An 18,570-nucleotide genomic window follows, 5' to 3' on the forward strand; every position below is an offset into this window, starting at 1 on the left:
GTAAGTACCAGGAGACTAGGTTACAGATGTATGGAGGAGACAGGTTATGGATGGCTTTGTATGCCAAGGTTAGGGTTTTGAACTGGAGTCTCTGGGCAATGGGGAGCCAGTGAAGGGATTGACAAAGGAGAGGTGGGGGAATAGCGGGGGGACAGGTGGATTCATTGGGCAGCACAGTTTAGGATAGATTGGAGGGGTACGAGAGTGTTAGAAGGGAGGCCACAGAGCAGGAGATTGCAGTAGTCGAGGCGGGAGATGATGAGGGCATGCACTAGTGTTTTTACAGATTCTTGATTAAGGAATGTGTGGATCTGGGAAATATTTTTGAGTTACAGTCGGCAGGAAGTGGAAAGGACTTGGATATGTGGTGTGAAGGAGAGATCAGAGTCCAGGATTACCCCGAGGCAGCGAGCTCACAGGACTGGGGAGAGTGAGCAGCCATTGACTTTGATGGATAGGTCTGTTGGGGGGGTTGAGTGAGATGGGGCAAAATGTTGAATTCTGTTTTATCCATGTTAAGTTTTAGAAATCTAGCAGAGAAGAATGATAAAATAGTGGACAGACATTGTGGGATAAGTTTTAGAAATCTAGCAGAGAAGAAACATGAAATAGCAGACAGAAATTGTGGAATTCTGGTTAGTAAGGAGGTGATATCAGGTCCAGAGGGGTAGATCTGTGTGTCATCAGCATAGAGGTGATACTGAAAGCCGTGACACTCTATGAGATGTCCCAGGCCAATGATGGTACACCCAACAGCCCCCCATATAGTATGATGGTTCACCTCATAGCCCCCTATATAGTATGATTGGACCATAGTAGCATAGTATATAAGGGGCTGTGGGATGGACCACCATACTACATAGTGTACTGTTGGGGGGACCATCATACTACATAGGTGGCTCTTGGGAGGACCATCATACTTTATGGGGGACTGTGAGGTGAACCGTCATAATATATAGGGGGCTATGAGAGGGCCCATCATATTATATGGGGGAGCTGTTGGGGATACCATCATACTATATAGGGGCTGTGAGGTGTTCCATAATAATATATAAGGAGCTGTGGGGTATACCATCGTACTATATGGGGAGGGTGTTGAGGGGACCATCATACTATATGGGGGGCTGTGAGGTGGACCATCATATATATAGGGGGCTGTGATGTGGACCATCATACTATATAGGGGACTGTGGGGGGGCCGTCATACTGTATTGGGGCTATGGGGATCTTCATAGTGTATGGGGGATCTATCATACTGTGCGGGGTGGCTGTGGGGTGACTATCTTACTGTGTAGGGTAATTGTGGTGGACATCATACTGTGTGGGGTGACTGTGGTGGACAATATTCTGTGTGGAGGTCTATGGGGAACATTGTACTATGCTGGGTGCTGTGGTGATCATCATACTATATGGGATGGTTATGGGGGACATCATATTGTATGGGGGTTATGGGGTCCTCATACTGTACAGGGGGCTTTGGTGGACATTACACTTTATATAGGGGCCTGTGGTGGACATCATACTGTGTGGGGGTCTGTGGTGCCTTTCTTACTATATACAGGTGGTTGTGGTGGATACCATTCTGTATGGGAGGCTGTGGTGACAATCTTGATTTCCTCCAGGCAGGATAATATTAGTAATATATCTCTATCTGGTGCTCAGGGGCGGGGACAGCATTGGCCTGTGTGAGTTCAAATACCAGGGCTGAATTTCAGTCCCAGTCCGGCCCTGGTCACCACTCAATACTTAGTGATCAGCATTTAATCAATGCTGAGCTGGCTGTCAGTCAGTGCTGGGGTGTGCTTGCAGCTGCTGATCACTAAGTATTGAGCTAATAGAAGCTGTACCTCTATGACTAAAAGCCCGAGGCAGCCGGGAGGAATAAAATGAATTTCCTCTCGGCAGCCGGGCTTTCAGTGCGGTGGCCGCACAGCCTCAGAACGCTATAAACATGCATGTTAACCTCATATCTGCAGGTTAATAGTGTTTTTTGATAACACAGATTGCCTTTGAGACCAGGAACAAAAAATCCTAAATATTTGGAAACAATCGTATGAAACACAATAGGAATTATTAGATGCAACGTTAATATACAACACTGTGATCTTAGTGTTACGCAACATATATTATAAAAATTGCTTACGCTATATAACGTGAAAAATTGTAGAGAAAAATTTACCTGGGAGAATAAGCACATGAGACTTTTACATGGGGACCCTAGAATTAGTAGAAGGATCACTAATTTTAAAATGATGCCATTTCCTAATAATTTGGGAGCATTTTTATTTATAAAAGATCTGAAAAAATAATTCACAATAACTTATTCATGCCCCCCACCAGGGGGCATCATAACTCACTTTTCTAACACTGAACTTTTGTAATGATGAATCCCTTTTCGTGGCTTCTTCTATATCTCTGATGTTTTATGTATCACCCTTTGTGCTATTAATTGTACTATTCAGTTGTGAAATGTGATATTGCTGTGAATCAGGTTCCCATATTCTAGATCTTTGGATAGGCTGATAAATGCACTGAAATTCAATGTATTTTTTTTTACAAACTTGCATGGTATTTTCTAGACCAATTATACAAGCAAAATATTACTTTACTTGAAAAGGCTCGACTAGAATGGGAGACGGAGCATGTTAACACCTGTGAGGTACGTGCTCTCCATTGTACACTACTATTGTGCCTGGATTATCATGCATGTGTCATACATCAATTATGTATTGTGGATTTCAGGCATTTGAACAACAGGAGAAAGACCGGATCAGTATAATGCGCAGCTCCCTCTGGGTTCATTCCAACCAGTTTTCCATGCAATGTGTGAAGGATGACGAGGTAACAGTGGCACAATGTTCTTACAGCCCACAGTCTCAGGCGGCTCATATAAAAGCAGCAACTGTTCTCCAGGGAGCAGCTCCAATCCAATCTTTCTAAGGAATGTAATTCATTCCGCTAGAGAAGGTTGTGAGCCGATCAAAAATTCTAGGATTGCTTCTTGGTTAATAAAAGTGATCAAACCAGATATTTAAAGGGGTTGTCCAGAATTAGAAAAACATCTTCAGAAACAGCGCCACCCCTGATCGTTTGTTTGGTATTGCAGCTCAGCTATACTCACATCGATAGCTGATGTTTCTGAAAGAAAGCAGCCATGTTTTTCTAATTTAAAGAGAATCTACCAGCAGGTTTTTGCTATGTAATCTGACAGCAGCATGATGAGGAGACAGAGACCCTGATTCCAGCAAGGTATCACTTAGTGTACTGGGTGTAGCAGTAATGATACTCACAGTTTTCTCTGCTGCAGATCTAGCAGAGCTCAGTTGGTGAGCTCTGTATAACCCCCCTTCCCCTGCCACACACACCACAGCTTTCTGTGTACATAGTATAGTGACAGCTGATTATCAGTGCTGGGGGCGTGGTTGGACTAGGATGCAGGAGGTCAGTTGTCCTATTGTGATAATCTCCTGCTGGTAAAATACTAATTGTACTGAAACCGCAAAACACAGCCCAGTAAGTGACATCACTTTAATCAGGGTCTCTTCCATTACTTCATAGTACTTTTATATTTCATAACAAAAACCTGCTGACAGATTTCCTTTAAAGGGAACCTGTCAAGTTGATGCATGCTGCCCAATCCACGTGCAGCATTGATCAGGCACTGGCTGTATTTCCTCGGTCGTTGTTTTTTTGACCCACCTGTCTGACTAGTCTCAGTCCCCAGCGATTATTAAAGTATGTTACGCCGCAGCATTTCAAAGTCAAATATACATGACTGAGATGATACAGCCAGCGTCTGATACATGCTGCCCCCTTTTTGCTGAATAATATTTACAGCATGTTAATTTGATATACTATAAATGTCTGCCTGACCATAGGGCTTACATAAGTTGATTAGCCGACTCACCGCAATGTATACAGATATATTAAATCATGGCAGAAAAAAAATAAAATGATCAAAGCAGACTCCATAGAAACCATCTGTATCCTGCATATGTGCAGGAATAAAGTGATGACCGGCCTATACAATCCTCAATTTTAATTAAGATGCCTCTACCTTCTATCCCATACATTCCTTCAAAGAAGAATGAGGTTATGGTGCATTTAACTAACAGCTGAACGTTCTGATCTTCACAGTCCATTGACTCACTGCTGTCATTGCAGATGCTGGAAGTTGTCAGACAGAGCCTGGAACAATGTGATGTGGAAGCAGAACTGAATTTCTTTATTCAAGACAAAACCACAGGGCGGATCCCACCTGGTAATAATATTAACCATCACTGATATGGCGCCAACATATTCCATAGCATAGTAAACATACAAAATTAGCAGTAGAGTTGGAGAAGGCCTGCCAGAGAACAGAAATACTGCAACCTGAGTTCAAAGCCCACTGAACGTGCTGTATCATATACAATCATGGTCAATCATGAAATTGTTCCAGAAAATGAAATTTATTCCTCCTGGTAGTGTTCCAGTTTCAGTTATAGGGTTGGCGCCAGCACAGGTTCAGTCACCGCTCTGTGTATAGTGAGCAGCCGCTGTAACCTCGCCCCTGGCACTAACTGCCAGCCGGCCCTAATGCAGAGCTGCTGTCAGTCAGTGCCGGGGGCGTAGCTACAGCTGCCGTTCTCTATACACAGAGCGGTGACTGAAGCTAAGCTGAAAACGAACGCTACTGGGGAGAATAAAGTTAATTATCTCCCGGCAGCAAGGGTCTAGGTGCCCGTGCCGGGCAGGTTCAGAACACTATTAACCTGCAGATTAACCCCATAACTGCAGGTTATTAGCATTTTTTCACGTGACAGGTTCCCTTTAATTTCTTCATCCAATCCAACACAGACTCGATGATGTTAAGATCAGGGGCTCTGTGGGGCCATATCATCACTTCCATGACTCTCTGTTCTTCCTTACGCTGGAGATACTGTAGTTCTTAATGGCAGTGGCTGTATGTTTGGGGTCGTTGTCCTGCTGCAGAATAAGTTTGGATCCAATTAGACACCTCTCCGACAATAATATATGATGGATAAGTATCTGTTTGTATTTCTCAGCATTGAGGACATCAAGAAATGGACAACCCTGAAGACTGTAGATGAAGTAGGCCAAGGAAACTTAGACAAAAGATGAAAGACACATCAGCTCAGAACTGTCAGTGACCAGTATGAACCAGCGATACCCATATACTAATTTGGAGAAGTCTGACCAGATGTGGTCTTCATAAAACAATTATTGTAAAAAACCTTCCTTTCGATATGGCAACAATGCCAAATGACTCAACTATGCACGAAAACATAGGAACTGGTGCTGATGAGTCAAACTGTAAAATATTCGACTGTAGCAGAGGCAGTTTGTTTTCCAAAGGACAGGAGAGCAGTACTATAATTAGTGTCTGTAAGCAACAGTGAAGCATGGTAGAGGGTCCTTGCGAGTGTGAGACTGCATTTCAGCAAATGGCGTTCGGGAATTGGTCAAGATTGATGGTGTCCTCACTTCTGAGAAATACTGGCATATTCTTATCTTTCATTTAATACCATCAGGAAGGTATCTGATTGGCTCCATATTTATTCTGCAGCAGGACAACAACCCCAAACATCTAGCCAATATTTTTATTAAGAACTATCTTCAGCATATAGAAGAACAACGAGTCTTGGAAGTGATGATATGGCCCAGACAGTGCCCTGATTTCAAGATCATTGAGTCTGTGTGAAATTATAGAATGAGACAAAAGGATGTGCACAAGCCTACATCCACAGATCTGTGGTTATGTCTTTAAGATGTTTGGAACAACCTCCCTGCCGAGTTCCTTCAAAAACTATTTGTAAATGTACCTAGAAGGGTTGATGCTCTTTTGAAAGCAAAGGGCGGTCAGACCAAATATTGATTTGATTTGAATTTCTCTTTCATTCATTCATTTTGTTTATTGATAAAAAATAAACTATTATCTCTGTTCAACCTCCTAGCAGAAACCCCTTAACTTTACATGACAACCATTTTGAAAACTTTGTAGAAGTCAGTAATAAAACTCCAACATGCAAACTAGACAGCACACCACTTAAAATTTAGAGAAGCTAAATATCTAGTGGTGATATGAAATAGAATGATTACTTTCAATTTATTGTTCTCGTTGTTTTATGCTGTTTAGCTAATCTCCATTAGGGTGCTTTCACATTGCGTTCCAGCACCAGTTCAGTGGCCCCGTCGGGGCTTACGTCTGAACCTCCACAAAACAGAATTCAGATGTATGCGCCATCGGGGCCATAGAGTATCATGGTGTTGGCAGAGTGGCCATGTGCTCTGCCGTACATCATTTTCAGACATATATGCCTACTGGAGGCGTACACCCAGACGCAGTCTACTACGTCTGAGTTTCCGCCTCCAGTAGATGTACACACCCGAAAATGATGCATGGCAGAGCACTCGTCCGTTCTGCCAACACCATAATAGTCTATGGTCCCGTCGGCGCATACATCTGAATCCAGTTTTGCGGGGGATTCAGATGTAAGCTCCGACAGGACCACCGAACAGGTGCCGGAATGCAATGTGAAAGCACCCTTAGGCTGTGTGCCCACTATGCATTTTTTAAGCGTTTCCGCTGCGGCAAAAACGCTGCAGAAACGCTTAAAAAACGCATGGTAGAAGGTCTGCCATGTTCCCCAATGATAATCCGCATGTGCTGTGCACATGCTGCGGAAATTTCCGCTGCTGGTTATCATTGCGGAAAAAAACGCAACACTACCAATTATTTTGCGGAAGCGATGCGTTTTCGCCGCCATTGACTTGCATTGGAACGCATGGAATCCGCATCACTGGATCTGTACATGCGGAATCCAAACATTTCAATGTGCGGATGGTATCCGGGTGTGGAGGAGAGGAGACTCTCCTCCGGACCCGGGTACCATAGAACCTGTAAAAAAAAGAATAAAATAAAAAATAAATATTATACTTACCTTCTGATGGCCCCCAGTGCGCTTGTCCTCCCTTGCCGGCAGCTCGCGGTGGACTGAAGGACCTGCGCTGACGTCATAGTCATGTGACGGCAGGTCCTTCAGTGTAGTGTACCGCTGCCGACAGCCAGGACGGAGCGAAGCAAGACTGCGGGGGCCATCGGAAGGTAAGTATAGATTTATTTATTTATTTTTTGACATTCTTTGTGGTCACACTATATAAATCCATGCCGTTTGAATGGATTTATATAGTGTGACCAAGTTGTCAATCACTTTCCAAGTGATGCTAAAATCGCTTGTCAACCCGCATGCTGAAATGCATGTGAAGAACGCTTCACATCCGCATGTCCATGGCAGTAAAAACGCAAGTACAATCCGCATGTACAATCCGCATGTGTTTTTTTCTGCCAGGGAGATGCAGAAACGCTCAGGAAAAATCCGGAGCATTTCTGCGTCGTGGGCACATAGCCTTAGGGTAGAGCTGTGATCTGTGCCTGCAGTTTAGGTACAGTGTGTACAGCTAGTCTGAGATAGGCTGAGACACAATTCTTTTCTGCTTATCCTCTGTGCCCCTGTCTATAAAGACAGTGATAAAAAGAAGCTTATCAGGCATAAGGCTTATCAGGAAAAAGCCACTCACATACTGAAGCATACAGATACTTTAGCTTGACAGATGATGTTATCTTTAAAAGGGTTGTCCACTACTTGACTGAGCAGCAGAAAAAAAACAAAAGCACTATACTTACCTCCTAGACTGCCACTGTTCCCCGATCTCCACACTGGGTCACACAGCAATCAAGAGACCACTGCAGTCAATCAGCAGCTGCATTCTTTACTATTCTATCAGCAAGTAAGCCGTAATAAGGGAGAGCCAGGAGAGTTAAATTAATTACAGTTATTAAAGGTTGTCTGTCATCCCCAAAGTCCAAACTAAACTGCTTAAACATTCATGTTTATGTTCGGTGCACCAAGCCATAGGCAGCACCAAGGATGCAATGAAGACCCCTCATTTGCATATTGAATAAAACTTAGTAGATGTTTCTCCCCTATATAAATGTTTACGCAGTTTAATTTGCACTTTGGGGGTGACAGATTCCCTTTAAGTTTAGATGAGACATGTCCTAGAGGAGCCCTAACTACACCAGCCATTGGAAGGTATAAAAAGCAAATCATGTCATTATTCATAATTCACATTTTAAAAAGGGGTTGACCACTTCATCTTTTATTTTAACAGATGTGTTGGGGACATGATTTTGCGGCACTTGTTCAGCTGCGTTTTGCAGTACCAGCAAAGTCTATGAGATTCCAGAAATCTCATGCATACATCATGGGTTTCTTTTGTTCAGGATTTTGTACCTTGCATGTTTTTTTGCAAAATAGAGCATATCACTTCTTTCAGCGTTTTTTCAGCGTTTTTCATCCATTGGAAGTAATGGGTAGTGAAAAAACGCTGAAAAAACACCTAGTGTGAACATAGCTATCAGGTTTTGCTGTTTTTAGTGAAAATAAGCAAGTACAGCAGTATGTGAAACTCATTTATTTTTGTGATTTTACCATCTTGTCTTGGTTACTGAGATGGTAGTTTGCATTAGTATAGTGTATTTAAATTAGTGATTCGTACAATGTAAACATTGGATGAGCTACCTGTGAGATTGAACAATACCCATTGCCTAGGCAGGTGTGAAATTGAACAATGCCCTGAGCAGACCATAGTGTAAAAAAGTAAATAGTGTCATACAAACTCAATGCACTGCCAGTGTCTTAGGTAAACTATTCCTAAAGAATTCACCTTCCCCACTGTACATTTGTAATTCTGGTTAATATGGTTTCACATGTGTCTTGCATTGGTGACCTGTGTGCATGCTTCTGTGGTGGAAGCAAAGCTGAACTTTGGCTATGTTCACACATCATGTTTTTTTCCTTGTTTTTTGTGCCTAAACCAGAATGAGTTTTTTTTCACTGAACTTTATGTACATGCATAACTGAGCTAAAAGGAGAGTGAGAAAAACGCTGAAAACAAAACGCACCAAAAAAAGCAAGAAAACAGCACCAAAAATCCTGAACAACCTCTTGGCAAGAGATCAGGTTTTGCTGCAGAAAATGAATGCTGAAAAAAACATGATGTGTGAACATAGCCTAATAGTTGCAGGGGTTGCAATCACACCCAGGCCCTGAAGCCTGGGGGGCCCAAAAGGTTCCTTTGGCCCATATGAAAAGACCAATACTAATAAAGATCTGTGATAATTTTGGGGCCCCATTGGAGGTTTTGCATTGGGGCCCATGAGCTTCAAGTTACACCAATGGAAAGCTGCTTTTCAATTGGAGGAGGCTGATGGACTGGTCTAGTCATTAGAGTTGTTGCGAATCAATTCGCATGACCCAGTCGACTGGCTGCATCAGTGATGTTTGGCCCCTGGATAGGAGCTGTGAGAACCTTCTCTTGCCCAATGTCATCCATGGCTCTTTTTGATGCACCTGTGACATTACGCCAGGGTAGCTAATCGAAAGAAGAGCCGGGGATACGTAGAGGTAAGAGGCGGGTTCTCAGGGCTCCTATCCAGCGAATACAGATTAATTACATAGCCAATGGACCGTTTTGTGACAATCGATACACACCATCTATACTGGTTATATGCCTTTTCCTCACCAGCCATTTTGAAAATATAAGAGCTGTAAAGTCCAGAGGATGGTTTAGTAATAAGAGCAGGAGGAATTCCTGTAATATTTAGTAAGTGCCACAAAATAATATCCCCATTACATCGGTTAAAATAAAGTGGTCAACCCCTATATATTTTATTATGAAATAACACTTTTTACTCTGATATTAATTTATGAACAAACACAAGGAAGAAAATATAAACTACATTGAATTATGGGTACAGCATTCTACAATTTGACAGATATTAGTGTAATTGAAGACTTTTAAAGTGGACACTTTTTGCTCCTGAAAATAAAAAGGTCACAGCATTTGTTCAGCGCTGCGGCTCCCTTACAGTATTTCCTTGCGCAGTTTTCTTGCCTATCCGCTGTATAGGGGGCCGTAAAGCAGCCACAAGTATTGGCCTCCCCAACCTCTCCTCCTCTAGCACACTCCTGATCAATAAAGGAAGAGAGGTAACACAAGATAACCACAGCCTTGATCTAAACATGGCCATACACATGGAATAACTGGGGGCTGAAAGATTACTTGGCCAACAACTACCATTCCCAATTTTCCCATACACATGAATTTTTGGCTCAACCAAGCGTTCATGTCTGTTTCATTGGAGAGAGGAGAAAGTCCTGGTGGTGACTCCTGTCTGAGAATAAAAGGATTGGATGTTTATATTCATTGTCTGCCAATGTAAACATTGAGCCTAGTGATTGGCTGCAGCGGTCACATGAGCTGTAGTCATGACATCACCAGTGGAGAGATATCGTTGAACTTCGGTATGGTGAATACTGGCCTTCTGTTATTTTCTATGTACTGTGTATGTAATCCCAGACTGAACTTGTCACCAGGTCAAAGGGGGCTAGTTTTTGCTCTTATTTTATTCCTGCTGTTACCCTAAACCTAAACATTATTGGCCATGCTAAATAAAAAAGGCTCATATTTCTTGAATCGTATGACGGATTAAATAAAACAAAATGGCTTACTAAGGCGAGCAGCAGGAATAAAATAGGAGCAACTGTGACAGGTTGTCTTTAATATTTAAAATAGAAAATTGTTGTATTTTCGCAAAACCCATCTTTCCTGTATTGTCTGTCTCCAGGTCCTGTGTTATATGAGAGTTATAGTAGTGAGATTATCCCAGGAAATGGTAATGGAATTAACCCACATACCAACAGCAATAAAATGATAAAAAGGTAAGATTATTATTTTTATTAGAGTATTATTAAACTTTAAGTTTATAGCTTACACTGAGTTATAAAATGCCCTAACCCCTTAAAGGAAATGTATCAGTAAGATCAACCCTCAAAATCACATATATGGGCATATAGGTCTTTGAAAGCTAAATCCATCAAAACCTTTATATTTCTAGATCTGTTGCTGTATTCATCCATATCAGCGTTTCAATTCATATGCAAATGAGGCCTTAAGTGCTCTGGGCGTGACAGTGCTTCTTAAACCTCTGTTTCATGAAGATGTTTCCCCACATAGCACCAGCCTCTTTAGCTTGATTAATTGCTCCCTGTCTGTGTGATATTAGGAGCCAGGCAAGAAATTAAGGCAGTGAGCTATCAATCAAACCAAAGAGGCAGGGAAACAACCTGTAGGAGCAGAAGCTCAGGAAGTGCTCTGTCATGCCCAAAGCTCTTACTGACAGATTCCTTTTAAGGATGAAGTCTGGTTTAGTACTCAATTATGCAACATTTTGCCAGTATAATTAAATATCAAATTTACATATTTTTTTAATGACGCGCCCCCAGGGCCGTGGGAGTACTCGGCAGCCGGGCCTATGGATGCCAGTCTGGGGAATATCACGGTGGCTGGCCCGGTCCGTGACCCTGGGCGGTCAGTGCAAAAGGGGGGATATTTTTATATGGGGTTTTTGGGATTGTTCGTGACGCCACCTGTGGAATGCGGCAAAAGGGGGTGCCGCCGCTGCGGAGCAGTCCTCTAGAGCTGGTGTTACGGCTGCAGGGATGGTGTGGCTCTCCACAGGTAGAGCTTGCTCCAGGGCAGTGTAAGGCGGTGAAGGTTGCGCTGGGCGTCGTAGTGCAGGGAGGGAAAGATGGCGCAGATAAAGAATGGACAGAGGCAGTGCGGTGCAGTCATCCGAGTTTTTACTCACAGTTCTTATGACAGTTCCACTGGTGCACTGTACAGTTGTCGGCCTCCCACGTCGCGCTGCGTTCACCAGGCAGGGGTTCAGCACTTCCTCAGGTATATTAGGAGTACCTGACAGAACCCCACTTTCTTGTGTTCCTAGCTAGACCGTCTTCACGCTGGGTCTTTCTCCCTCCTGCCCTGCGCTTCCCACTCTCAATCCCGCTCGGGTGCTCTGAAGTCCCTCCTGTCCGTCGGAGTTCACAGACCTGCTTGACCCTCACGGGGATTAGAATGAGGCTTCGGCAACTGACTATATAAGCCAGAAGCCTCCGATTTTCGCAGCCGAGACCTGGAGTAACACGGCTGGACCAGGGGCCGGTCCCCATCTTGCGGCATACGATCCCTCTGTCTTCTGACAGATGCGGGGCGTACGGGTGCCGTCCTGCACTCGCCGTACCCCCTAGGATCCTTTCTTAGAACGGAGCCTACTCCTCTGCTCCCCACCTGGGCCTCTAGGACTGGGCCCTACTTGTGGAGCACAGCTCCTAAAGAGCCTCTGCTCCCTGACTGTCCTTCTGAACTGTTCTTCTGAACTCAACTGTTCTGCCACCCTAAGATGGCTTCCCATTATATATCTCCTACCATGGTGCTCCACTAAACTGCTTCCTCCACCCACACCCACTACTGGTTCCCCCTACCTTTGGTTCCCCCCACTCCAGCTAGGGTCAGGGCTCAGCAGGAAACACATTGCATCTTGCCCCTCCAGCCGGCCTGGAGCAGTGTAGTGTTGAATGTGGGTGTTAGGGTTCCGGGCAGCACTCCCTCCTTACCTGAGAGAAGGCGACACCACACCTCTGGGTGAGGTGCAGTACCTCTGTGGCGACTGAACCCTCAGGGGCGCCACATTAATGTTTTTATACTTTTGCACCATTTTAAAACTATTTTGAGAATAATTAGTTTTTTGCTTTGTTTCATTCAAAGACCCATAACATCTTTAATTTTTTGGGTGGACGCTAGTTTTTTGCCAAATATCTTGTTGTTCTCATTGGTGACTATTCAATAACTTTTTTTATACAGTATTTTTTAGAGAAGGAATGAAAAAAAACTATTTTTGCATTGGATATTCTAATTCTCTACAGTTTTTACTTTTTGGGATAACAAATGCAATTATTTTGCAGTATCTTTTTTTATGCTAACTATTTTGCATACAAACAGCACATGGATATTTAAAGGGAACCTGACAGCTGATATATGCTGCTAGGTCCATGGTAGTATGTGTCAGACGCTGGCAGCATGATTTCAGCCATATATGTTTAACTCTGAATTGCTGCTGCGTTTCAGAAAAAAAGATCGTTTAATGGTCACTGGGACCAAGCCGCATGGGAGATTAGTTGGATAGGTGGGTCCCTAACAGCTTCTCCCTGCCCACTGCCCCAGAGTGACAGGTCTCTCCCTACATCTGTGTGTAAGAGGTGTGGACAATAACTTGTGACAATGTGTCTTTTACATAATGTATATTGTGATATATATATCTATAGAGTGTGATAAGTATTGATAGTATAATGTAATCCATAGTGTATATCAGTGCTATAGGTAATGTTGGTAATAAATAATATAAGATGTGATAATGTAAGGTATTATAATAATGTATAGTGATGTAATGCATGATACAGATAGGTGTTGTAGTGTTTGCATAGAATGTAGGTGAAATGTTACATATACCCAGCTACAGACTGCAGGGTCAGAGAGAGAGTTCATGTTGGGACTAGCCCACAATGGGAGGGCTTAGTGATAGGGAAAGGACTATGTTTCCTGGTTAGAGTCAGATAGAAGTTAGAGTCTGAAAAAGTAACAAGTGTGCAGTGCTACCAAGGGGTGATACACAGCTTAAAGAGATGTACGGACAGGGATAGTGAGATCCTGATGAGAATTACTGACAAGACGGAGTGGCCTTCCACCTTAAAGAAGTCCTTGGATAGGATGACGTGCCACGAGAAAGCTTGCTAGGGCTGTAGGTAACAGACCTGAAGAGGACTGAGAGCATGGGACTAGTGGAGGTCCCGAGCGGTAGATCCAGGGTGTCCATAGTAATGAGACATGGAACCGCTGAGCGAGTAGAAACTCGCTGATCAGGACTGTGGCCTAGGAGCTAGGTTGTGGCGAGGTAGGGCGAAACAGTGCGTCAATGGCCCTGGAGTAGACTACAGTGGAAGGAAACGATGTGTGTGAAAATGCTTTTCATTGTGAAGGAACCGAAGACTGTGTACCCACTATCCCTTGCACATAACCCTTATCAACTTCAGTAAAGTCCTCATGTTTAAAAGGAAGTTTGCTTTATTGTTTTGTGGAATTCGTGGTTCTGGTCAGCCAACACCATCAGCTAAAGGCGGCCTGCACAGGCGGAAAGCCCTCACTTTACCAACACCCCGCCAGGACCTATCTTTTTCAGTAAAATGCTAGGGAGTTATGAAGCAGCAGCTCGGCCATGGCTACTGATCTTTACTTTACATGTGTATAGACAGAGACCTATCACTCAAGGAGAGCAGGTGTGGAGAAGCTGCCGGGGACCTACCTCTCCTACGTGCGATAGTGTTTCATCGCACGTGCGCGCTTGCGGCCAATGAAAGCAGAGAAGATAGGGAAAGTGCGTGCTGGATACTGGGCTGTGACGTGCAGTGAAACACCATCCACAGCCCAGTCAATCAGGGGGAGTGCATGCAACTGGGTCACGCCTCGGTGATGCAAGGGAGTCCGGAAGTTGACGTGACATCAGCGGATGTCAGAGGCAGCTGCAGCCAGGGGTCACGTGATGCGGAGTGAGCGAGCAGCGATAGCGACGCTCACAGGCACATATGGCAGCAGAAGGTATTTATAAAAATACTTATTTACAAGGTTTAAATCGATGGGCGCATTATACATTGTAGTGGACCACCTCTTTAAATATGACTGTTTTGAGGTGGAATTAATCTTCAAGTTAATTATGACTTTATGGCCTCAATTCAATACAGCAATACTGAAGCCTAAGGGTATGTGCACATGACATGCTTTTCAGACGAGTCTGCTCCAAAATCCGCCTGAAAAAGGGCCCAGAAAACGCTCAGAGAAATGAACATTTGCATTTCTGTGTAAAAACTACTTGCTGTTCATATGTTCAGTCTTTTGAGCGTCTCTTAACCGCTTCAACTTTCCAAATACACCAACAGTTAAAGGAAGTGACCTGCCCATTCTTGAAAGCTATAAAGAAGCAAGGACGACTTGTCTTATTGAGCGTTTTGCTAATGTTTTTGTTTGAAAAAAAGCTAGTGGTTTCTTCTTTATTAAATAGAGTAAAAAACAAAAAGGCAGTAAAAAAAAGACACCACAAAAACACAGAAAAAGTGCTCAATGAAACCACCGGCAATCAAAAATGTCAAAAAATCTCTCGGAAAACTACCAAGAAGATACCGAAATATATGTTTCGGGAAAAAAATGAAGGCAAATTTCCTCAAGTGTCTTCTTGAAAAACCCAGCGGGTCTGCCCACCTGAAAAAAAATTTGTGTCCACATACCCTAAAATCACCATTTCTGCCTGAAACAATTGTGTAAATTCTGCACATCTTTTTTGGCAACGTAAACTCATTTAACAAAACTCCCTGTTATTATGTGTAGAATTTCTAACCTCCTGCATGGATGTGGTGGAAGTACCAAGAACCTCTCGGAAGAGAACAATCAGCCCAAAGGTAAGAGAATAATAGAGAACTCATTGTAGATATACATTTATTGTACAAGACATTTATCGAGGTGACTGCCGTTTCTAGTGACTGGAGATTCGGAATATGCCAGTATACCTATAGTTCCTAGAGAAAACCACGCCATTGAGACGGACGCAGTATTGCCAGACTACACTGTGATGTATGATTACATCCCCCAGGTAAGGAAGATGAACAAGCAGCTACTGTATATACACAGTCATGGTTTTGTATGTACTGTATTGTATTTAGATATTCGCTGGCATATTGTCCAGATAGCTACAGATTACATACAGTATTCACATGCCATTTCATTGAACACAGCAAGAAGGTATTGGCAGTGACTAGGTTCCAAGAGGCTGTCCCTGATACATGGGTGATCAAATATAAGCAGGAATATATAGGTGTACATCAGGGGCGGACATATCATTGGTGCAACCTGTGCAGACGCAGAAGGGCCCAGGAGGTTAGGGAGCCCCTTTCACCTTCAAAATTGGTAGAATAGTGCATTATGATGAGCTATTAGACTGCAAAGGGCCCATGTAGTTTTCTTGTGTCCACCATTGGTCTATATACTATTTGTATTGTATTCACCTAAATGTATGTCTATATTTATATATACTTGACAACCTCCATGTCCACAGTGTGGCTAAGTACATACGAGCATATTAAAACTCGTCCGTTTGTCATCCAGAAAAAAAGGACAATTTTTATCTCTATTGTCATCCATAGGCAATCTGTATGCCATCCGTTTTTTTATACATCAGCATTTGTTCTAATTTATAACACCAAATAGAGTCTTCAATGTTCAAAAATTGCAATGTGTCCATAAAAATCAGATGCTATAGGGTTGATCCGTATGGAATCCAATTTTTTTGCACACCCGTAGACTTGAATGGGCGAATCTTATCTAACACATGGAAGAAACTACTGCATGCTGCAATTTTTTTCACTTGCAGATTCGGTTTGAGTGAAAAAATGGTCATCTGAACAGTCCTATTGAATGACATCGATCTTAGTGCTGTCCGTGTGATGTCATTTTTTTTCACGGACAGCACTCGGACCCAAAATACAGTCATGTGATGTTGTCCTGACAGTGTCTGATTCTTTCAGAGCACTGATGAGCTGGAGATTAGTGCTGGAGATGTGGTACTGGTGATAGAAGAAGGAGAAGATGGCTGGTGGACTGTGGAGCGGAATGGACAGACTGGTCTTGTGCCTGGATCTTACCTTAAGAAACTCTGAGACCAGAATCATATCCAGATACAGATGATGTAAGGGTCAGCGACACTCTCGCTGGTGCAGATGTGATATTATCTGTAATTTCATGATCAATGTTTAGTGCACAGGCGGATAGTAGCTTATGTGTTTGTGGTCACTGTAAATTGTAAATCTATGCTGTATATTGTATTTTAAAGAAAAACTGTGCAGCTTTCTCAGAGTTTTACACAGAAAAGGGTTTTGAATAGAAAATCATGAAATGCTTAAAGAACTGTAAAGAACTGTACATGAAAAGCATTTAACAAAGTAGAAATGGATCTAGATCTTCACTGTCTGATATGTCAGATGTTTCATTGTGTTATCTGAAAGCAGTAATGACAATTGCTGATTAATGGAAATGTATTGCCAAAAAATTACCTATCAAGTGTCACATTAATTCCTGAAGGGATTGGCCACTTTATTTCAACAAATGTGTCAGGATTACGATTTTGGTGGCCCTTACTAATATATGTGTCACAGATTCTCCTTTTGTACTTGTTAGTCCAAACTTCCTTTAAAGGGGTATTCTCAAGTTGTGTCTTGAGTAGCACACAGCTCTGCAGTCTCCTTCTCTCCTTGTTGCTGGGGAGGCTGGCACTCCTCCTTGAGTGCAGTTCTGGTCAGTTCCTTCTGCTGAGCTTATGCTACTGTGACACATTAATGGACTGGAAAATGATGATGTTGGTGGAGTGGGGGGTGCTAGATATTTTGCAAGAGTGATAATAGGTCAGGAGCGGAGAAGGAGGGGCAAAGGTGAACAACTAACTGCTCTATAGAAATCAATAGGCTGGAGATAGGTGGCTGGCATCGTAGGCGTTAACTCCTCAGCCTGGATTGTAGCTGCTGCGCATACTCACCAGGCTCTGGTGGTCAATCTCCTTGGCAAAAAGCTGTACACTATGCAAGATAAAAGCTCTCATTGCAAGAGAATGACAGCAGATAGAAAAAGCAAACCAACTGCAAACCTGCTTATTTTCATGCTGTTTAACTAAAGCAATGTAATAACATGAAAATACACTTTTAAAGCCTGCACTGCTCTCCTGTCCACAAAGTAGAAGCTTGTGACTAGACCTGCCCATCAGCCTCTTCCAAATGAAGGGTATGTTCCCACATAGCAATTTTTTCTGCATTTGAATGAATGCATAAAAAATTAATAAAAAAGGTATGAAAAATGCATCAAAAGCACAAGTAATGTTTGCAATGTTTTTTTCCTGCCAACACTGCGTTTTTCATGTGGAAAATATTGCTGCAAAAAAGCACTGTGTGAACATACTCTAGGGCTGTGTGCCCACTATGCGTTTTTTAAGCGGATTATCATTGCGGAAAAATCCGCAGCACTACCAATTATTTTGCGGAATCGCGCCGTTTTCGCCGCCATTGACTTGCATTAAATCGCATAATAGCCACATCACTACATGTGCACATGCGGATATCATGCGGTTCAATGTGCGGACGGTACCCGGGTCTGGAGAAGAGGAGACTCTCCTCCGGACCCGGGTACCATAGAACCTGTAAAAAAAAAAAAGAATAAAATAAAAAATATACATTATACTTACCTTTTGATGGCCCGTGGTCTTCATAGCGATCTGTCCAGTGTCCCCGGCAGCTCGCGATGGTGTAAAAGGACCTGTGGTGACCTCATTTAGTCATGTGATGGGTCACGCGACCGCTGACGTTGGCGGTCGCTTGACCCGTCACATGACTAAATGACGTCATGGAAGGTCCTTTTAGACCACCGCGAGCCACCGGGGACACTGGACGGATCGCTATGAAGACCACGGGCCATCAGAAGGTAAGTATAATATTTATTTTTTACCATTCTTTACGGTCACACTATATAAATCCATGCCGGTTGCATGGATTTATATAGTGTGACCAAGTTGTCAAG

The 18,570-nt window shown here is 43.0% G+C and overlaps 1 protein-coding gene across 1 annotated transcript in view; it reads left to right on the top strand.

The window, feature by feature from the left end:
- The window catches only part of PSTPIP1 (proline-serine-threonine phosphatase interacting protein 1), a 116,225-nt gene extending 97,979 nt beyond the window's left edge, over positions 1 to 18,246 (top strand). The window contains exons 9-15 of the mRNA XM_073652666.1: positions 2,580 to 2,659; positions 2,743 to 2,841; positions 4,165 to 4,261; positions 10,694 to 10,787; positions 15,343 to 15,413; positions 15,492 to 15,604; positions 16,536 to 18,246. Coding sequence (XP_073508767.1) covers positions 2,580 to 2,659; positions 2,743 to 2,841; positions 4,165 to 4,261; positions 10,694 to 10,787; positions 15,343 to 15,413; positions 15,492 to 15,604; positions 16,536 to 16,667 — 686 coding nt within the window. The 3' untranslated portion in view covers positions 16,668 to 18,246. The remainder of the gene's footprint in view (positions 1 to 2,579; positions 2,660 to 2,742; positions 2,842 to 4,164; positions 4,262 to 10,693; positions 10,788 to 15,342; positions 15,414 to 15,491; positions 15,605 to 16,535) is intronic.
- The last annotated feature ends 324 nt before the right edge of the window (positions 18,247 to 18,570 follow it).

The sequence above is a fragment of the Phyllobates terribilis genome, unplaced genomic scaffold (assembly GCF_046119375.1).
Source record: "Phyllobates terribilis strain yellow unplaced genomic scaffold, ASM4611937v1 Scaffold_11__3_contigs__length_659146591, whole genome shotgun sequence".
Classification (NCBI taxonomy): Eukaryota; Metazoa; Chordata; class Amphibia; order Anura; family Dendrobatidae; genus Phyllobates; species Phyllobates terribilis.